The following is a 22,792-nucleotide window of genomic DNA, read 5'->3' on the forward strand; positions in this document are numbered from 1 at the left end:
CACGTGAATAAGGGGACATCAATGGAAGCTTCTCGTCCTTGTCTATTTTTTAGTCAGTTCAAAATGTAAATGTCTTTCAGTTATTTTTTAAACATTCTGACACATTTTCTGCCATTTCAGTTTGAGTACATAATTAAAGGTGAAAACAATAAAGCAACATCTCTAAAATATCCTTTTTAAGATGCAAATTCAATTTAGCCTTTCAGAGAAAGTTTTTGCAGCAGTTTAGGTGGCCCCAAGTGTTGCACTGATTTTACGTGTAAGAAATATTCGCGGTCACAATGCTCCTTCTGTGTGCATGTTAACCAGACCTGCAGAGATGCACTCCAACCAGTTTCACCACCATGAGAGCACATATCAGGGGCCATTCATCAGTGTCATCCATGTCTGTAACCCCGTCATCCGTCGTGTAGCTACTGTGAGAACTGCAATGTAATGAGTGTCAGCCAGTGGCAATGCTCGGCTTCAGTCTCTAACCAGCGTCAGTCGCTGTAGCAGTATGACGACTCTGTCTGGAGTCTGCCGTAGTGAAAGAAATCGCAGAGGAAAGCCTCGTCGCCCCAATACAGTATGAGGTCGACATGGTATACCATGTAGACCTAAGCAACTTAAAATGTAAAACAATTATTCTGTTTCTCTTTTGTGGAGGGATTCATAGTTCATAGCCAAATTAACACTTCAAAGAGCTTTGATCATAAAAGGCATTTAAATGTATTTGCAACAACAACAAAAAAGCAGACACATCACAAGTCCAGGAAGATGGGAAGTGTATAATATCATCTTGAGAATGTAATCCAACTTTATAAGGTAGATTTATTCAAGGTCACACACTTTTAGGATTAATGCAGCGTAGCTGTAATTGTTCCTTCATATGGGACAGCTGCTTCATTTGGTCTAAATCAGTCTCAAAATGTCTCCCTGCAAACGATTTAGGCCTTCTTGTGTCGCTGTCCACGGTTGCATAGGGAAGGTACGTGCTTTTCCTGAACATTTTCTTATGTGCATTAAAAGCCAAGCTTGTCGAGATGCTCCAAACACATTTGATTACACTCGACCCATTTGCTTTCATTTCTCTTGTCAAACACGCCTCGTGTTGCGTCCACCTGGGGCGGGGGCGGGGGGTGTGTGGTAGGTGATGCAAACCATTTCCCCTGAGCAAACAGCAAGTGCTCTAAAGCAGAGGCAGAGCCGAGGAGCGTGGGTAAACACAAAGGTGGAGAGAGGCACGCTCGCAGGGCCAAGCGTCTCAACACCAGCCGCTCCTCTAATGGAGCCGCCCCTCCCTCCGAACAGGATGGGATGGCGTAGTTATTGCCAGCCTAGTGAAACATATGGTCAAAATGTTTGTTAACTACACAAGTTAAGAGATTGGATGAATTTGTTACGCACTCAGCTATTGATACAGTGCTTCTGTTATATTGGTTGTACAAGGACATTTTTTTAAAATGAATGAAGGCTTTTAAAAAATGTATAGCCTGTATGTTTGTACAGTGAAGTGAAAGAGAGCTAGAATTGTTTGTTAGCCTTAGCTGAATTATAGCGAACAAAGAGCAGTGCTGGGGAAGAAAGGGCATTTGTGGAGGGGATTTTGACTGATAGTGGCTAATCTGGTAGGTGTAGGACGGTAAGGTGTGCTGGACTAAATAGCAGAAAGATAGCAGAAAAATCTTTAATGAAATTTGGAGAAAAGAAGTTTTCACCTTCTTGCTTAGATAAGATATGGGGGCTCTCAGCTGGGGCCTGAGAAAACTAGGAAAAGAGAAGACATTTGAGGTTGTTGATAGAGCTCTTAGCTCAGCTATATCGAGAATAGAAACTGACATGAGGCCTGTGTGTATTGCAGTTATGGTGCCTTTCTTCCTTCATCTCAAGGTCTCTCACCAAGAGGCAAACACGACATATTTTGATGGCATGTTTTACATGACATTTCAATGAAAAGTATTTGAATAAACCACTGTCATTTGTGTCCTGTTGGAAACCGTGACGATCATTTTAACAGACAAATCTGACCACAGCATTGTGTTAATATATATGCATGTCTATATGTGGCTGTCGTCAAATTAAGCTTCGCTCTCTTGAAATGAAGGGTTAATTTTTAAGTGGTGAGATGCCATCTGTGATTCATTATAGACTTTTGAGTCGCTCCAGGATAGAACACAGGGACCTCCAAGGGGCAACCTTATGGGCACGAGGTAGTCGAACCCTTCTGGAGCCGTTGTCTGTAGTACCAGTATGGAATGACCTTATTTGACATAAAGCCCTGAACTAACTGGGAACTCATGTTGGTGGGCTCTGCTGGAAGTGCACGTCTGGTAGGGCATCTCCCAAGCTCCGTTCCTCACTTCCTTTCTGTTTCTCAGTGCTCTAGAACATTCTCTGAAGTTTTCTGGATGGATATTTCATGTTCAATTTAATCCTTATTTAGACCAGGGAGTTCTGCATTGATAACCTTATGACAAAAATGTATTAATTAGTAGAATTAATCAAGGTCTCTAAGCTGTTGTTTAGGTACTAAGGTTTTAGTCTTTGTTTCAGTCTTTTGTCTCTTTACCTTCACACATTGGCTCATATTTATTAAACATCTGAGTAACTGATCTAGGATCGGATTATTTCTGTCCCTCTTAACTGCATGGATCCTACATGACTGATCACTTCTTCATCGTGTACCATTGTTTTGATCATATTGTGATCATGGCACAAAAGGCAAATCACGATTTTGGGTCAGCTCCCTTGCCTGCCAATGCCACAGTTTTATGAGAAAATACATGCACTTCCTTTAAGAAGCCGCTCAGCTTCCTGCTGTCGGACAGAATCGGTAGGCCCCCCCAAGATGCCTTAGCCAGCACTGGAGTCCCAGTCCCAGGCGACATGTGATGTGGCTTGGGTTTGATCCATGTTGTAGGACATACCTTCTGGTTTGGAAGCAAGGCTGTTTGATTACTCACATATGCTCCACAGAGACACTCTTAAGTGTTTTACTGAATCTTTTAACTAGTGCTTGTAGAGTAATAGCAACTTCTGAATATCAAGAAAAAAGACCAAAAAATATATTATAGGAGCCTCTGCATTTGAGTCACCACACTCAGCGGGTGAGTCGGATCACAGATGATCCCAAACACGCTGTCCTCACATCTTTTGTGTGGTGGAGGAAAGTCAGTCCTTCTTCTTCTGGTTTGGCTGAGAAATATTGTATTTATATTGTAATTTTTTTTAAGTATCTGAAATGTGACATTCAGCGATTGTTCGTTCTTGGATTACGCTGATCTCAAACCTCGGGCACACCAGGCTTTCCCTGACTCACAGGAAGCGTGTTTACCACCCCACATTGTGATGGAAACCTGCAAATCTGCAGGTTCAAATGGTGCTCAAGAGTCGTCCCTGTACGAGCTTCCCATCCAATCCATCAATACACAAACCCAGGAAAAACCTTTCAACAAGCATGTTAAAAATGTAAAATTTCAAGCATTGTTTTATGAAGAAAAACTGATTTAAATAAATGAAATAAAAGTTGTTTGCATTTAGGTGACATCAAAAGTGGCATAAATTTAAACAAAAAACAAAAAAACATCTTTACATGACAGATTCAAAGTAAAACCCATGCTTTCTGAAATTTTAATTTTTAAGAGAAATGGATTTTTCAACAAATAACTTGTTTTATGTTTTTCCACGAGACTCCTTCAACATTCCTCTGAACTGTGGATACAGAACAAAATGAAGTATCAGTCATGAAAATGTTCCTTAAATTCAGTTTGATTAAATTGATTTTTCACTATGCTGCATTTCAACTAAACACTTTTTGGTAGCGTCTCCAACACTACGTTAGCTGAGGATATCTTTACCTGGATATTATAATTATTATTATTATTGTACCTGAAAAGGCAAATCCTCTCAATCAAAAATGCTTCCCTTCCAGTTTGTTCTAGGTTTTAACAATAAGCGGCATTCCTAAAACTATACACACATTTGAATTTTGACACGTATTTATGATTACTAACTTATTTTTTATTAGTAAAATAAGGTAGAAGCAGGCCAAAAATGTAATAATAATAATAATAAAAAAAAAAGACTATCACAGGAATAAACCAAAAACAAAAATCAAATAAGATTATTTGAAGGGTGACAACTTATTTGTATTTCAACACTATTTTATTACAGAAGAGTAGCTATTGCCATTTGCTTCTCAGTGTTGTGTATATATTTTTACATTCAATAATCACTGATTTTTTTTTCTTTTCTGATGTAAAAAAGACAAAAAGAGTAATGTGAGTACTGCAGGCCAAAGCTGCATGACGACATGTGTCCAGTCACATGGTCAAGCAGCATCTGTGTGGAACAACCTGAACATACATGGGCATATTTTCAGAAACCATGGAGCAGTGGCTAAATGACACGTTTGTCCCGAACTTCTGACTTCGAAACTTCCTTTAAAAAAAAAAAAACAACCTGAATGGGCTCTCTGGTACAACTGCATTGTTCATAGCCAGAGGCTCACCAGACCCATGGACATGAGACATTTATCTTAGATTATTAAACAGTAGTTCATTTGCTAGCGTGATCCTCGTGCAGGATGCTACAGTGGAAATAATCTATGAAATATATGTTCATTTCTACTCTCTGTCGAATGAATTCCATTTTTTGATACACATCGCTACACGAAGAACTCAACATGGGCTCAAAACAAAAACAATTCATTAAGTTTAGAAATGTTTACTCTGATTCCCCTTTTCCTATTTGTCTGTATTTTATCGATGTTTGGGATGGATCCAAAAGCAATAAATGATATGACACAGTAATTTGTTGTTCTTCTGTGCTAGTACTTAACCACGTACTTAACCATTTATTAATATAGGGTAAGTGCATTTAGGGAGTCTTATTCACCCAGATGACTGAATATCAAATATGTGCTTTTTTAATTGTACTGTGGAGAGTCTATAGATTTTGTTTTCCATAGAAATAGACCATGTTATTAGCTGTTAGTCAGTATGGGTGCGGGGGGGGGGGGGGGGGGGTGAAAATAACTGAGCACTCCACGAATGACTGAAGGAGAACTTAGAAAAAGAGACTGAGATTCATTCTCCCACATGCTCCAGACTATAAACCTGCCTAATCAGATGAACACATCTATCCAGAAGCAGTCTATTCCCTGCAGAGTTTGCACTGTGGGAATATGACATGCCAAAACACCTCCCCTGTTTTTTGTTTTAGGTTTTTTTTTTTAAAAAGAAACAAACATCAAAGGAGCAACTAACGTGACTACGCCAGTAGGTTTACACGCTGCCCGACTCTGTCCAATAAAGTGCACTCTTTGTCCTGGGAAACGACGGAGACGTTAGACAGGAAGAGGAAAGGGGCGGGGCCTGAAAAGAGGGCGGAGTCTGTGGTAGGGACGGCTGCTGTGGCAGCGCTCTCTCACGTCTGTCAGTAGACGTAGCCTTCGCTGTACGGGTGTGGGTGGCAGTAGGCGCCCTCCTGGACGTACGCCACGCTCTCATCGAAGTGCGACAGTGGAACCGTATCCTCCTCATTGATCTGCCTCTCCATGTCCGTCTTCAGCACGGGTCGCTGGTTGTCAGGGAACGCCATGGAGAACAAGGCCTCTGGGTCGCAGACGAACTTGTACACGTATCTCTCCCCTGCCACCTTAAGAGCACAGCCAGGCCAAACACAACACAGCCACGGTGAGACGAACGGGGACACATGAGCAGGTCTTATAAAGGCTGCGCAGGAACTGTTAGCAATGTCTCCTCTGTTACCTTCTGCATAATGCCTTTCTCATAGTAGTAGCGCAGCGATCGGCTGAGTTTGTCGTAGTTCATGGCGGGACGATTCTTCTGGATGCCCCAGCGACGTGCCACCTTTGGGAAAAACACATTAGTTTAAAAACCCTTAAACCCTAACCCCTAACCCCTACGCCCTAACCCATGCAGATCTGAAAAGCCTGAATCAGTCATTAATTCCCTGCCACGTATGATCAGAGTCGATTGCTGAGTAGCCGCCGGCGAGGCCACACAGGTACCGGTTCAGTTTGTGAAAGACAAACCAGAGCTCCGATCTGTTGCTCGTGTCCAGCTGAGCGGGATGTGTTCATTAGGAAGAGCGGGGTGTGGCAGATGTTGCAGCACCTGCACGCGCGACCCCCCACCCGCGGCCCCCTCCCTTTTCAAATCTCCCTCCCGCTACTCGCCCAGAGCTCTGCGCAGTCGGCCCATTACCTGCCACGCCTGCTCATTCCCGGACTACACCTGCCCGGCCAGACCCTGCCACACTCAGTCACCTGATGGCATGAATGGCCCCCTGTCCCCTACAGCTGCCCAATGGACACATGCCAGCTTCCTTCATACACACTATACACACATGACCACACACACACACACTCATATACACACACGACCACACACACACGGCTTGTGCTTTTGAGAGGGCCGCAAGGTGAAATATTTAGCGCTCGGCCCTTGGTTGGCAAGTCTTTTTGGACAGACTACTGTGTAAAAACAAGGTCTGACCTCCCCTTCTGCCCACCCAAACAGCCCACAAAGCACAAGATCAGACTGAACACTGAAAGAGTGGTGCTTTGACCAGGGACTGAAATACCTTGAACTGGCCAAACTGGGCTTGGTTTAAATTTGGAATAAAGATTGAACTAATGGAGTAACAGCGTTCTGAAGAAACACATTTTGGTAGTGCTGCAAGGCAGTCTGATTTTTGTATACAGTCTGACTATACAGTAGTCTGATTACTGTAAAAGGGTTTGTCTACTGTCTACTGTACACAGTGTGACTATGGTATGCAGCCTGACTGTGATATACAGTCTGATTATGGTATACAGTCTGACTGTGATATACAGTCTGATTATGGTATGCAGCCTGACTGTGATATACAGTCTGATTATGGTATACAGACTGACTGCATATGCAGTCACACTAAAGTACCCCATGTAATCCCAATGCTGTTCACAGGTATTAACGAGTAACATATTTTAAGCTCATTGTTTATAGCACGATTTTTTAAATAAAAAATTAATCCTTAATAAACGCTGTAAGAAAGAAAGAAAGAAAGACAGAGAGAGAGAGAGAGAGAGAGAGAGCGAGAGAGAGAGAGCTGGTACCTCCTCAGGCTCAATGAGTTTGAACTCCATTCCCCGGCCCGTCCAGGCGATGAAGTGGGAGTTGGAGGGATCATCCAACAGAGCCACCAGGAACTGCCAGAGCTGCAGTGAGCCACGCCTTTGGTAGGTGGGACCCTCACGGTAAAGCCCCGCCTCCTGCTTTATGTCCCCTAAAGGCCATGAAACAGCTGATCGGGTCAGTCCTTTATTTCTGGTTCCAGATGGGGTGTTTTCTACATCAGCGCACCACATGGGTAAATTTAAAAATAACCAGATGCTAGGGTACTTTGGCAGGAGTCTTTCTGAGGAAAGGAAATTAACTCAATAGACATATTTAATGATTTAACCATTTTTGTTTTCATATTACGGATGGAAAACAATACCATGTAATGCTACATCTTTGTGTTATTCTGTTATGCTACACTCCCCTAAAGTGCAATTTTGATTGATGAGGGTTTTTTTTTAAATCTGTATAACATATATCAGAATTTCAGATCAAAAAAGCCTTCTTCTTCTACTCTTTTTGATTTGTTGACTCTCCTATGTCATATGTTTCATGGATTATGTAAAGTAACCTTAGTAATAATAATAATTATTATTATTATTATTATTTTTTTTTTTTGTCAAAAGTGTTTTTTACTGCAAAAGCTGCTTGATGTGAGTTATTGTGTAAAATACATCTAATAATATGTCTATAGATAATAATATAATGATATATAATATAATAATATATGTCTATAGATAATAATATGATGATATATAATATAATAATATATAATATAATAATATATGTCTATAGATAACAATATAATCATATAGAATATAATAACATATGTCTATAGATAAATCTATAGTATTTAAAATAAAACTCACCTTCAGCCTTTTCTGGAACCACACAAGTGTCATCATAGAAGTGCCGAGCAACTTTTTCGAACATGCAACCTGTGGCAAAGAGACCATTCGCAGCATTTAAATCAACACACACAGACATCCACCAATGTCACTTTTAGAGATTACATCATCTGGAAGTACAGCCCACCTTCAGTCCTGTTTCCAGGGGCCAGATAAGCCTCTTGTCTCAGGTAAACAGAGTGGCAGCTAGGCACTTCTGAGGGATGTGGGAAAGAGGACAGGAAAGAGTTGGCCTGCCATCCCCAGTAACCTCTGGGCTCCTCATTACATAATCAGCCATGCCAAAATGAACATTTACCAATAAATGACTGTGAACACTCAATTGAAAAGGAGACCTAAACAAATTAACAGAAGCATTGTGTGATGGATAAAGCTGCATATGTTTGACACTTAGATCTTTCATTTTGTTAGCTCTGGTCGTGATTCGATCAAAGCTGAGCAGCAGTTCCTAAGTGAATGCTCAATAAAATGGCTAACCCGGTTCATTTGGGCCTATAAACATCTTTCAAGGCCTCATCCGAGTAATGGCCCTGTCGAGGAAATTACCGTTAATTAAATTAGCCACTGCCCTCCCATCCTCTGCACAGCACACAACAAACAAGCTCTTTTATGCGTCAGAGTAAATTCTTCTAAATGACAGGGGAGATCCAAAACATGTCAATGTTCTCTCTCAAAGTGAAATTACAGTGAGATATTATCACTTCGAATTGGAGTATTTATACATGCGAACTGGAACACCGACTGAAAACATTTATACTGTAGTTAAGGTGCAAATTCTAAATAACTTAATACAATAGATAATCGCTACAGAGACAAATCCTTTCTGTAGGTAACATCGTAGGTATACCGCTACTCTAATTCCCAGTTTAGACACACAGTCTAGGTGATCATGTTTGGTCCCCGGGGTACGTGGTCGGAACATGGGAGTAGAGGTGCCTTCGTTCACTCATTCACACAGCCGCTACAGAAAGTCCCGATTCACTCATTCACACAGCCGCTACAGGAAGCAGCTAAGAGCCAGACGGCACATTCCTTCCTGTCAGGCACACTCCAGTGGGCCTCTGTGTTTTATGAATGAACACCAAGCGGCACTTCATTCATGCCAGAGCTGGGCCCACCGCCCGTGGCCCCGCGGGATAGATTAGGGGCCCTTCTCCCCTCTCCAGACAGGCCCTCAGGAAATGAGACCAGATCCCCGTTTTCTAGTAATGCACTAATTCTATCAGCAAATCCATTGCTCACACAGCCACTGTCTGCCTTTAGAAGCCCAGGGCTTACCGGAACAGTCTCAGACTCCTTCCTGTCATAGCAGAGAAGAGGTTACCATGAGGCTGTGGAGACCTTATTAGCAATTTTGGGCTGGCTGTTCGTGCTAAACCTGTGCAAGTTATCTGCACCTAATTTGTCTGTGTGCACACCGAAACAACGTTTTGAATTCATGGTTCGGATTAAAACGTATTTGTGTCCTAAACAAAGACTCTTTAAAGTATACTCTATACAAAAATAAAAAATAAAAAATCAGTAAAAAAGAACAAGTATCAATATTTATTCAGTCTTCAAAAACAGACTGAAGACATCTATTTGTGTAATATTTAAATGAGCTCAGATCCTGCGCCTATGATATTTCATACTACTGAAACTCAGTTAGCACTTGTTTGGTATTGTTTTTTATTGCACTTATCGTTGTCTGAGATAGATCTTATACTTATTTTGCACTTCTTCTAGGTATCAGCTTTGATTCCTGCATTTCAGCACATATCCAGTTAAGTGGTATCATGACTTCTAACCTGGTGTACTGGCTAGGGTACATTCTATGAGTAGATGCCAAGGCACTTTTGTAAGTCACTCCGGATAAGAGCGTCTACCAAATGCCGAAAATGTAAAGTTCATCTTCTTTAACGAACATTTTTGTAGATTAATGTAATCTTCCTCTGAACTATACAGAGCAATTATTATTGTCAGGATGAACAAATAACCCCAGCTTTATGTTCTAGTGTTAGGGTTTGTGAGGTTGTGTTTAACGTGCACAACCGCAGCACTTGGTCGGATGCAGCGGACTTGGAGTGGCTCGGCTCACCTGAATCGTAGGTGAAATCCCGTGGCTCTTGTTTGATCATCATAGAGGGGGGGTACGTCTGAGGCAGGGGCGCCCCCACCATGACCGGGTGCTCAAAGAGGGGGTCAGAGTACTCCTGTTTAAACCCTTGAGACTGGAAGGGAATGCTAGGCTCAGACATCTGTCTGTGGTACATGGGTCGGCCGTCGCGTGTCATGGAAGGCGGGGAGGGGAATGAGTGACACGGCTCTGACAACTGACGCCGAAACCTGAACAAAGACATGAGGACATCACTACGGCATGCGGGGCGTGATCTATCAATGTCATGCATGCACTGTTTCAGTTTACTGTCAAATCAGCCTAATCAATTTCATGGTATAGTATAGTATGTTTTATAAAGGTTGTGATTTTTCCACACATGCCATTACCAACAGTTACTATTTAAACACTTTGTACGACACGCATACAGCGTTCATGCTCAAACTCTTTGTGTGTGTGTGTGTGTGTGTGCTCAAACACTAAAATGCATAATACCTGTGGTCCATGGAGTAGGTGGAGTCAGGGAGGGGCTGCAGTGAGACCGAGTGTGGGTACGTCCTGTCGGGTTTGGGGGTGCGGGTGGCACCGGGGGACGCATGCTGGTGGGGAGAGCCGGGCGTGCTGCAGGGTGTCCTGGCTGGGCTGGACACTTTCATTCCTGCCTGTGGAGGCTTCTGCTCATAGGCACTGTGGCGATCGGGGAAGGAGAGCAGTCTGGTTAACCCACCGCCCCTCCTCTAGGACAGCCGAGCCGAGCTTCTAACGGACTCCACGGAAATGCAAGCACTTTTAATCTGTTCTGTGCTACGTGGTTTTGTGGACGGCATTACATTGTTGTGCATGCCAAACATGAAAACTAGAGGTGCCTGTTCTTGTGTTATCCAGGTTACGGGCTCCTTGCTTTGTATTATGATGGAACTTTAATTCTGATATGAATTCTGCTGTGTATGTACTTAGCATGAAATATTAGCTTGGCTGAACGTTCTTTAATTGTCATGCATGCAAGCTGTGTGAAACGAAAGCTGACATTAACACTTAAATGTTAAAAAAATGCAATAATGTCCCATTCAAACTCATTTTAGGATAAGGGACAGATTTCTGTAAGTCTAAGTCTAAATTATTTCAGCTTTCAGCTCTAAAAAAAGAACCAACATAGCTGAACTTGCCCACTTCAGCCTCACTGAAGAGTCATAGAGAAGGTTGCCTGCTTCAGCACAATGTTCATTTGAGTCTAATTTACAACACACAGAGTGAAATTAACGTGGAATGTCACAAATGTATCATCAAATCAACAGAAATATGACTGTAACCAGGCAACCACATTTGACGTAGATGGCTGTTCAAGTGAGGGACTCGCACTCAGCTCAGGTAATAAATTGTGATATTATAACTGCACCTTTTTAATTTTTTCTTTTTTTTTTTCTTCTTTTTTTTTCCAGTTTCAGGTGCACCTGTTGTTTTGTTTCACCTAGCACATTTTTCTAGCAGTCAGTATGGGGGGAGATGAATATGGCACCTTTTCATACTTTCTAAATGTGCAGATTAGTTCAAATATCACACAAATGCAGTGACTCGATCCAACACACAGTTCGGATTTAGAAATGCTTCTGATCAGCAGTGAATGAGGAGCACACAGACCACCCTTCAGTACCCTCAGTGTGAAGTGCAGACGCGGGATGAACGAATTTCCCAAAATTAAAACAACATAAGATTTACTGTTAAAAATATTTAGTAGAAAGTAATTATGATTTTCTGCTTATTTTAAAAACCCTCATTTAAGCGGTTTTACATGCAGATTTTCACTGTATATCATGAACAGTTTAGAGGACTAGTTTGCTTAGAGGAGAAAACATTGTATGCATATGCAGACGCAACAGGCGACATTACTTTGCATGCAGACCAGAGAGTTAGTCAGCCAGGCTGCACTTGCCTCTACCTCTGTGATTGTAGTGGACATCAATCAGGCAAAAGACATCATCAAATCTACAAAACTGGTCTTGAATATTTCAAAGAGCCTTAAAGGAGCACTTGTGATCTTGATGCTAGTTTTCTTCAGGAAAGTAAGACTAAAGTAGATTCTGGTGCCTATTCTGAATGTCATATTTGTGACAGTGTGTGTTTATGCATGCGTATAAGAGTCTGTGTGTTTAGGCATGGATGTGTGTGTGTGTGTGTGTGTGTGTGTGTGTGTGTGTGTGTGTGTGTGTGTGTGTGTGTGTGTGTGTGTGTGTGTGTGTGTGTGTGTGTGTGTGTGTGTGGAGCATACCTGATATTATACAGGCACTTCTCTCCATAATGGAGCTTGAAGGGCCTGTCCTGGCTGCAGGCTGAACCCAACTCAGTGCAAGGGCTGTGGGGCTCACGCTTGATCCTCAAATGCAGCCCGTGGAATGCCACTGTGTGTGTGGGGGTGTGGGTGTGGGTGTGGGTGAGAGAGCGAGAGAGAGAGAAATAATGAACCAGTGAAAATGATCAATATTCACTGAAAAAAGAACTTCAGATGCTGAATTTCTCAGCAACTCCCAGTCCAAACCACTGGGAAAACACTTTTAATTGGTTGCTTGTTTATGCACAGAGATACCCGAACATTAGCATGAGAGGCCTGTAACCAGCTGCAGTAAAACAGTCCCATTTATAACCCCAGTGCATCTTTCTCCCTCAAACATGACATCTCCTAGAGTGGGCGTGACCCATTTCCTAAGCGTCCCCTCCATTGGCTGCATGCTGTTATCCCCCAGACAACAACAGCACCATCAATCATGTGGCTGTCTCCCATCAAATCTCTACATCAGTCCTCATGCCTCACATGCCTGGGAAGAGCTAGAAGACTCTGCTAATGAATTTCCTGTGCTCCTGTGAAAAGATCAACACTGTGTCAGTTAGCCTGGCAGGCCAGCTCCTAGTCTGCAGTGTGTTGGGAAATAATACTAAATTTAATTAATGCTATTTTTTACTGAATCTGGCAAAAGTTGGCTTGCTCAAAGAGAACTAATCTAGTCTGTTGAGCTATCAGCCAACCTACATGTCTGTCCATCCATCCATCCATCCATCCATCCATCCATCCATCCATCCATCTATCCATCTATTCACCAGGGCCATCTGGTTTGTATTTGGGCAGCAATACTTTAATTGAGGCTGGAGAGACTGAAAAACCGTGGAAATTTTTTTTTCTTCCTACTACGCCTTGACTGACAGCTGTCTTCACCACAGTGGAAAATTCTGGCTGGTGTTTCTACACCCCCTGGGAGGACTGACCTTTTAAGGACATTGATTGCACGGTCAAAAAGGTACCAGATAAAGACCTCTAACAATGCCGAGCAGAGTAGTACCCGCTAAGTAGCACCTCCATCCTGGTAATTATGATGGGATAATGAGGGAGGAGATGCAAGACTACAGCTGATGACGACGGACTGTAAACTGAACATTCAGCTTCTGTTCCATTAATTATCCATGTGGAGTCTTTTGTCTTATGGCACAACAAAGAAACTTGTGATGAAATAAAAGTACACAATGGGTAAAACTTCATTAAAGAATTAACCATGTCGCCAGTTCTATAACTCACATATCAGTAAAGAATACATTATAAAATGTGTCCTAAAATACTGAATTAGCATGGTGAAAAGGAACAGCAAAAGTCTAAATGTAAAGTGAGAAAAATTCAATAATGTTTTCATAACAATATTTCCAGAGACCTTAAATAATTTTCTAAGGACCAAAACAAGAGCCACTTAGTGTAGGGGAAAAAAAGTCACTATAGATTTTACTCAGAAGAACAAAAGTATACAAATCAATACAAAATATATTTGCTCCTCGGCAGAGATGAAGCCCGTTTTCAGCGGGGGGATGTCACGCGTGTGACTCTTACAAGATTGCAGCAATTACAGATGCATTGATTTCTCTTAATGGATGGCAATACGAAGGACTTGTTCATGGCATTTGCTGGAATTATTCATTTCCTCAAAATCTAGGTGATAGTTTAAAGGACTATAAAGCATAACAAATTTAAAAATAAAAAAAGTATTTATGTATTGTCGCTAAAATTTTGGTAAGCAAAATTTGGTGACGATGTGTGGCATGTTAAATGATCCCAGATACATGCACAGATTTTTAAGTACACCACAAATTCTAAAGTAGTCTATGCATTTTAATATTCATTTATGGTATTTGTTCACCTTGTAAAACAGGGATCTTGCTTACGCAACCAAAGAAGAGCAAACAGAAATGGACAAATGAAGGCTCTGCAAAAAAACAAACTGCAGCTTGTAACGTTATATTTATATTTTTATGTTCATCATCAGTAATGAAAATGGTGTTACCACATTTTCCATTATACGATTCCATGATCGTCCAATGGGCGTTCTCCATTGTTTTTAAGTTTATCCAGGTACAACTGAGGCATTTCTTTACCTTAATTAATTGTCTACACTAAGGGACCGGGATTCAAGTGAAAATTCCAACAGAGTGTGGTGCCAACCGTTAGAAACCAACCATTCTATTTATTTAACGCTGGCTATCCTCAGCCCCAAGCCCGTGGTGCACTGTTTGGCCTCGCCTCTGCTCCCTCCGGCCGTACCTGCTCTAGAGCGGCTTGTTTTGGTGTGTTTTGTGTGGGAGCAGGCATGGCAAGGCGGAGGCGACGGAGGGCCCGTGCCAGGGCGGACCCATATGGGAGGCTGCAGGCTAGGATGCCCACTCAGAAGCCCCACCAGTGCGCCCTCGCCCGCCCGCCCGCCATCTGCCCATCCCTCCACTCCTCCCTGTGCTCATCCCTCGCCCGCACCCCTCCGGGCGCTGAGCCGGCAGAGAGGTGCCGCGGTGCCTGTGCAGAGCGCAACGACTTTTGCAGGAACGTCGTTCTCCGCGCACATCCCACGCGAACACCGCCGCTGTAATGCAGAAACGTACACCTGCACCCGACTCCGCACTTCCGAGGGGCCACACGGTGAGGCAGCGTTTTGTACTTCAGAGAGGCCACACAAGAAATGCTCTGCTCTGTCCGTGCTGTTCTCCCAGACCCCTGAGGAGTCCTCGCTCAGGCTGTGATACGAAGGAACTTTCTGGAGTCTGAGACTTCTCGCCTGAGCGGCAGTCGCCTGCACCGTTTGCTTTCGTTGTTTGTTGGTTTGTTTCAGAGACCTCGTTTAGTCTGTTTTGGCTTCTCTTTAAGACATAAGCTAGCATCACACCCCACTGTGCCACACTCAGTCCATGCCACTTCCGACACTGGCACAGAGTCCACTAACCACTCCGAGCCAAGTCTACTTCCTATGGCCATTTAAAGCACTGCCGGAGCTTGCCACGCCCACCAACATGGAGCTCCACCCACTCAGTTGACTGTGTTCCAACCTCTACCTGACAGAACAATGCTCTGACCACTGACTGAATTTCACTAAATGCTATTAGACTGCCAGTTTATGAATATGCAAATGATTCAGTAAATTTATATTCAATTTCAGTAAAAACAAATAATAATAAATCTCTACAGCCTTGCAAACTGCCTAAAAGCATATTACAAGGCTAATTTGTGTGGTATACTGCATAAAAAGCAGCATAAAAAGATCTACTCACAGTTTTCACTTTGAAAGTCAGGAACAAACTGCTCATCATTGTCCGGAACTTGAGCTGAAACAAGAAACAAGGCAGATGTGAACAGGACATATATGAACTTCTTCCCTCTGTTCTCAAGAACTAACACAGACGTGAACAGGACATATATGAACTTCTTCCGTCTCTTCTCAAGAAGTAACACAGTACATCTGCATTACAGATTTACTTAAAGAAGTTATTTCCTGTAGCTCCAGTGATTTTAACATAAATGACTCAAAAATCTCAAACCTACGCGTGAGCACATTTATTCATTTACGACAAAGGAAATGCAGTTTCTAATTACATCACTAATCTAATTTTGACTTAATTTGCTGGACAGAACAGGACCTTGAGTGTGAAACACATTCCAAATCTCTCTTCCCTGCTCTCACTCTCACTCTCTCTCTCTCTCTCTCTCTCTCTCACTCTCTCTCTCTCTCTCTCTCTCTCTCCCCATTCTGGTCTTTCTCTCTAAGATGGTGTAAATGATGTAATGATGTGAGTGAGTCTGAACAAATCGCTGAAGGAGTCTGTTCATTTCAAGAAGCATTTCAGTGCCAAGATGCTCATAACAATAAATCTTCCCACTATGAGTATAACCACTGTGTGTGTGTGTGTGTGTGTGTGTGAGAGAGAGAGAGAGAGAGTGTATGTGTGTTTTGAGGGGAGACAGGGGAATAGACATGTAGATAGAAATCACCCATTGTTCACACTGTCTAATTGGGACACGTCCCCACTGGTGAAAGCACCTGTACCTGCCGTGTGGGCTTCTTTCCAAACCGAGCATGTTCCCCACGTCTCTGCACTCATGCCTAATGCTAAAATAATGAGGCCTTCATACACAGGCCAATTAAACATGTCCATGTTTAAGTGCCACGCATTTCCATTTTGCGCTGCTTGCCGATTCCCACGTGAGGTGAGGTCACGTGAGGCCAATCTCACGCGAAAGCAAGTCAGGCAAATGGTGGTACAAGACCCCCGAGAGCCAGGCTATTAGCACGTTTATCCGGCAGTGCTAAATATAGATTTCCATTTTCACAACAACAGCACCATGTCATGGCATGCACAAATACACTGTACATTCATTTGTTTTTAATGAGTGCAAAAAGTTAATTTGTTGCTTTTTTGTAATGTGCACACACACATAGACACACAATCACACTCACACACACACAAATATACTGCATGGAGCCAGTGGACAGATGACCTATCTTTGTGATACCAGGCCATGTGTTATAGGCTGTTTAAAGAGCAAATAACACTTAACGCGTGCACAGCAACAGTATCGCGTGCACACAATGAGCTCCTTCTGGGCCAGTGCACATTTACATTGCAAAAAGCACATCATGTACTAACTACAGCACCTCTCCTGATAAACTCTCGAAACTCATCTTCTGCAAGAAATGATGGGAGGATAATAAGGAGGAGAGAGAAAGAAAGAAGAACCGATGAATGCCGATGGAGAGGGGAACAGAGAGAGAGGGAGAGATGATGGGGTGAGAGGAAGAGAGATGGAGAGAGGAAGTGGGGAAGAGAGAGACAGGCAGAGAGAGGAAGAACGCGGACTGCGGGCTCTAGTCTCAGCAGGGTGAATGAGTCAGTCTGTGAATGGGACAGCTGATCCAAGGAGCACTCCTGAGGCCTGTGAGATGGACCATCGCCACCATTCACAGAAGCAAAAAAAATCCAGAAAGACAGAGCGAGAGAAGGAAGGTGGTGGAAGGGGGGTGAGCAGACACACCGCAAACACAGAAAGACACACACACACACATCCGAATGGGCCAGCACACGCATGCACAAACGCACACACAGACCCCTCTATCAGCAGTACACCTCCTGTGTGCACCGAGTCCAAGTGACTGACCTGAGATGACAAACTATTTCTACTCACTGAGAGTGGCAGATTTACAGCAGGTTCACAGTTCAACACCTGTTTCCACAGACTTCTAAACGGACACCAGACTTGCCTTAAGTCATGGCAGAAATGGCATTCACATGTCAAATGACCAGCCCAGCACCTCTTTAGTCTCTGGTGTCGGAAATCCAGTCTGTCTCTCATAAGTCTTGGTCTTCTTTCCAATTACCTGAGACGATAAATCTTTGAAATGGTTCCAGTAGGTCTTCGTTTCGGTTCTAATGGACAGGAAGTCGTATATTAAATCTATCTACGATTTGTCTACAAGCTCTGACCACTGTGGCTGACTGATGTAAGATAGACTGAATTGGGTTCGTCGCAGTAATATCCACTACAACGGACGTTTCATTCCCCACCATTTTCCTTCCTGAGACATTAAAATATTTAAACGATGTCTTATTCTTTTAAGGGCCCTGAGGTAGTTCGCTGTAATCAGGTTGGCAGTGAGGACAGTTAAGTATGTTCCGATCTGTTCCTAAGCGTACTTCTCATTCTCAAATCTTCAGCTATATTGCAAGCATTTTTAAATGTATTAAAGAATACATGAAGGTAGTCAAAGGGCATGAAATATTGAGTCTTCTTCTCACCTATGTATGCACCAAGCCATCTTTTAACCCATTTGTTCTTAACGAGAATGTCCGCATGGGCACTTTGAATCTATTACTGTTACTGTGACTTATTCACCAAGAATAATGAAATCAATCATTTAACTGTGCTTAAAAATCAAACTTTATAATCAGATGTGTCCATGACTTCTAAGCTAGACAGAACCTTATAAGTACAAGCTTAATAACGTTTATTTAATTATTCCAACAAAGACAAGTAAGTGAAATTATAAGCAAACAAAACCATAAAGTTAAAGAGCGTAATGTATACCGCTCATTGCGTATAAGGTGTGCATTAAGTGAGATAGAATAGCGCACTTCCGAGAAAATATATCCCAGATGCAAAACACTTGCCCTGCTTTTACAAAATGACTTTGCATAAGTTTAGCGTGACAATCTGATTTGTTTATTTAAAACATGGATATACTATATATATATGCTTGACCCTCCGAGTCAAACTGCAATAATAAAATTATCACTTCTTGCATGTTTTAGTATATTTTACACTACAAAAAACTAAAATAAAATAAATGAAAATACTAGAAGGAATTATTAATGTGCTAGTATTACAAAACAACACATAAACTCACATAAATATACATATAAACAAAAGTTACATATATGGCATAAAATATTATATTCCTACAAATAGAAAACTTGACATAAAAACTTGCATTCTCACAAATGCAAAGTCTAATCCTAGAAGACCCTGTAAATTCCTTAAGGTGTACAGATACACGCCACAAAATTCGAATCCCCCGTCAATTTCTTGAACTGAATACATTCATAAATAGTTTTAAACAATTACTTTCTCTCAATAACGTAAAACATCTTTACATCTATAACAGATGTTTGGGACTCACAAGCCAAAATACACAACAGTTCATTTAGTAAAATATTTTTCTAAAAATCTTTCAGCCACAATTTGACATCAGCAACAGCTACTGCATACAATCAACACTTTCATGCCCAAACGCTTCGCAAGATTTTCAAATCTCAACACTTTAAGAAACCAAACTTTTGAAACACAAGCAACAACAAATATTAAACAACCTGTGAGAAACCATGGGGCAAAATGTCCACCTACGCACACATGTGTCGGGGACACGCGTGAGCCCCAGAAAAGAACTAACCAAGCCATCACTAACCTAAAGGCCGTCGTTGCAAGCAAGGAGGGAAGAAAACGCTCGCGCTTAAGTCCTGAAGCATCCCGTCACGCCACAACCAGCATGTCTTTCCATTAGAAAACAAAATACCAATCAATTCAAAAAAGTTTTAAAAAGGGACCCAGCAGAGGCAGTGGATCAGACAGGAACGCCTCTGAGCAGCATTCAAAACTCGTCCATTTTGCCAAAAATATTTAAAAAAATAAAAATTTAAAATAAACTGACTAAAAATAGAACCAACAGCTGTAGTGGTTTGGAGGGGAAAAAAGTATAAACTGTGTATGTTTTATAAGTGGATGCAAGTGAGAAAGACAGATACCAGTGAGAGCATGTGTATGTGTATGCATGTGTGTGTGCGTGTGAGTGTGAGAGTGAGAGAGAGAGAGAGAGAGAGAGAGAGAGAGAGAGAGGGAGAGAGAGAGAGAGAGGTGGTAGCTCGGCTGCCTCAGCGTTTGCCAAGAGCGAGGAAGAGGAGAGTGAGTGTGATCGCAAGTTCGCCTGGTAATTTGTGATGACACTCGGCGTAGAGGCTCCTTGGTCTCCCTCTAGCCTCCTGCTTCTCTGCCTCTCTAATGTATGCATGACACACAAGGTGTCTTCGCCACACACACATTAATTGGACTGCATATTAGGGTTTGTAACTCCAGGCACATTGCCCCCCACCCCCACGTATCTCTCTCCCTCTCGCTTTCTGTCTTCAGACAAAACCCTGCTTGTTGGTCCTCCATAGTTACTTTTGCCAAGGCAATCCCCCCCCCCCCAACACAAACGCTTACCTTCCGCTAGCCAGGTCTCCTGAAGCTGGCTGAGATCTTGAAAAAGCTCTGTGATAAAGGACACACACGGAGTTGGGAAAACAGACAGGTACAAAGCTTCAATTACGACTGCAGCGTTGTGACAATCACTTTCTTCACTTCAGTTTCACTTCAGACTTCAGTTTCACCACTCTGGGTCAACAACACACCTCAGTTTGGACCTGAAAGCTGAAGGAGCGAGTTGAGATGCTTCTTCAGAGACGCCCGGGTCGTAATTGAGATTTTACAGCACTGAGTGCAGGTGGAAACAAGCAAATTGCATTTTGTGAAACGTTAAGAAGCCGTGAAATGAAGATTGCCTTTCTGAGCCAGCTCCCCCAGCTTACCCTCAGTGTCCAAAGCCAGGTCAGAGTTAATGAATTTTCTTTTCTTGTCTTTTGCTGGTCTGATGTTAGACGTCTTTCCCTGTGGATGTAAGACAGGGGAAACAGTCATATTTATCTCATGTGCTTGGGGAGGACAAGCATGTATGTGGGTCTTTACTTTTGATTCAACAAAAGTCTGTTATTGGATGTCTTGGCGTTCGTTCTTTATTTTTTTTATCTTTCATTTTTCGATACAAGCTCAAAATAATCTTAACTCTTAAAACACGTCCGTTTGTATCATGTTACGCTGTTGAATAAAATATAACTTCATTAGCCTACTTCGGATGGCAGTGTCTCACCGCGATTTGTGATCTAGCCATATATAGACCATTAAACTTTCAACCTACTTACATGTGAATTAACGAAAGGCACTTGTTGGTCGTAAAGTGCGTCCATTCTGCAACGTTAGGGCTCTGATTTAATTGATAAGCAATTAGCTGAAGCTCTTCGTTGAGTGCGCCGTCCGATCACCCTTTGAAGTACAGTAAGAGGATGGCTTTAAGCAATTTATTGGAGTAGGAGGGAAAACATGAATGAACCGCTTGAACTTGCAGCGAAGGTGCGCTTTTCACGCGGTCCATTCATAAATACGCACACAAAGGTTTCATTTGGTTTTGAGGGATACCGGCGCAAAACCATACCCTGTTCAGCTCCTTTTAAAAGGCTTAACGGGACCTCCTTGGTTACCGACATGTTATGTAACCGTTTAGCGTAGATTTTAGTAAGATGCCTATCTTATTCATAATCTAGAAATTGTCCTTGCTGACGGAAAGTATCTAACGCAACGGAATGGACTTTTTTTTTTTGGAAAATGCCAGCATTTTGCAAGATAAGAAAAACTAAAATGCACACTCACCCGAGTAAACCGCAATGCATTCGCCGTGCAGTGTATTGCAAAAACTGAGCGGAGAAAAACGCTTAGTCCGTGCCTCAGATCTCAGCTCGTGCGCTCGAGTCAGCACTCGCGCTCCTCACCGCCGGTGGGGCCTCCCTTCAAAGCAGCCGGCGCCGCGCCTCCCATTGGCTGCCGCTGTCCTCCACTGTCCTCCACTGTCCTCCGCTGTCCTCCACCGGCTCCGTTTTCCAGCCGTCAATCATGCGAACGTCTTTCGATTCTTTTTCGGTGTACACTGGCTACAGAAGCATTGCAGGGTAGGAGGGTTTATCACGATTAACTTTGAAATGCTTAAAGAAATTCAGGGTAACGGTGATGACGACGGGTTGTGGGCGCGAAACGATTAAAAAAAAAAGTGATTGTTGACACGCAACAGCAGAAAAAGTGATGTTTCAGTCACATTGAGCATTGTGCGGAACATGCACATGCACATGCACACGCACACGCACAGACACGTACAGAATGATACAGAGAAGGGGGAAGTTCTAGAAAGAAAAAGAGGAAAAAGTTTATGGTCATGGAAACCGTTTTGCGTCTTCGGTTTCCCTTAGTTTAAGGAACACTGTTGAACAGCTGAAAGTAGAACCGACCTGCAAAGAGAATCCATGCTTAAAGGGCCGTGGAAAGCTCCAACACTCTCGAACCCCTAGAAAAGCACTCTCGGCTATAACCGCTTACACAGTTTACACACATGCGAAGATATACCCATGACTGACAACTGACAAAGGTAGCACAACACATAGAGAAGATATGAGAAGATATGGTTGTTCCCTTTATGGCAAGGATGTTTTACGTTCTTTAGTTAGTTTGGGGGTTAACTTTTGTTATATATATATATATATATATATATATATATATATATATATATATATATATATATATATATATATGAGAATTATGTTGTCCGCATGGCCTAAGGTTAAGTGCATGTGTCAGCTTCCTCAGGTGAAGTAAAAGCACATTTACATCCATATTCTAGAACATCAAAAGGGGTGTTACACACACATCAGTCACACATATGTATGCTTGTGATATTTTGTGAGTGCTCTCCATGCATAGTATAAACTAAACTGTTACCAGGACAAGAATGGCACACAGAACCCAGAAACAATATAAAAGTCTAAACATATTCACTCTAATTAGTGAATTCAACTTGAAATGTCGGAATTCAGAGTCATTAAAGATGAGTCAGAGATATACTGTAGCTTCTATGGTCTATATCAAACCTGGCTGATTTACGACAGGGTACTGTGCCAGAATAGGCAACCATATGTAAAACTGTCCAAAGATTGTTTCTTGTTCTCTGAAAAATCGCTACAACAGCTCATAGCTG

General features: G+C 42.3%; 1 protein-coding gene across 4 annotated transcripts; it reads right to left on the bottom strand.

The window, feature by feature from the left end:
* Positions 1-3,516: 3,516 nt before the first annotated feature.
* Positions 3,517-21,528, bottom strand: etv1 (ETS variant transcription factor 1). Of its 4 annotated transcripts, none has more exons than XM_027025644.2 (13): positions 21,421-21,528; positions 20,916-21,036; positions 20,526-20,604; positions 20,161-20,208; positions 15,681-15,734; positions 12,379-12,508; positions 10,608-10,799; positions 10,095-10,342; positions 8,145-8,213; positions 7,979-8,047; positions 7,106-7,275; positions 5,754-5,855; positions 3,517-5,640 (listed from the first exon to the last, which is right to left on the bottom strand). In XM_027025644.2, the coding sequence occupies exons 2-13, from the start codon at positions 20,958-20,960 to the stop codon at positions 5,419-5,421; spliced, it is 1,428 nt and encodes a 475-aa protein (XP_026881445.2). In that variant the 5' UTR covers positions 20,961-21,036; positions 21,421-21,528; the 3' UTR covers positions 3,517-5,418. The 4 variants fall into 4 exon arrangements, with proteins under 4 accessions (XP_026881445.2, XP_026881444.2, XP_026881446.2 ...); XM_027025643.2 differs by having other exon boundaries at positions 7,106-7,338; XM_027025645.2 differs by lacking the exons at positions 20,161-20,208; positions 20,526-20,604; positions 20,916-21,036; positions 21,421-21,528 and adding an exon at positions 19,367-19,946 and having other exon boundaries at positions 7,106-7,338.
* Between the last annotated feature and the right edge of the window lie 1,264 nt (positions 21,529-22,792).

Source organism: Electrophorus electricus, chromosome 15 (genome assembly GCF_013358815.1).
Source record: "Electrophorus electricus isolate fEleEle1 chromosome 15, fEleEle1.pri, whole genome shotgun sequence".
Lineage (NCBI taxonomy): Eukaryota > Metazoa > Chordata > Actinopteri > Gymnotiformes > Gymnotidae > Electrophorus > Electrophorus electricus.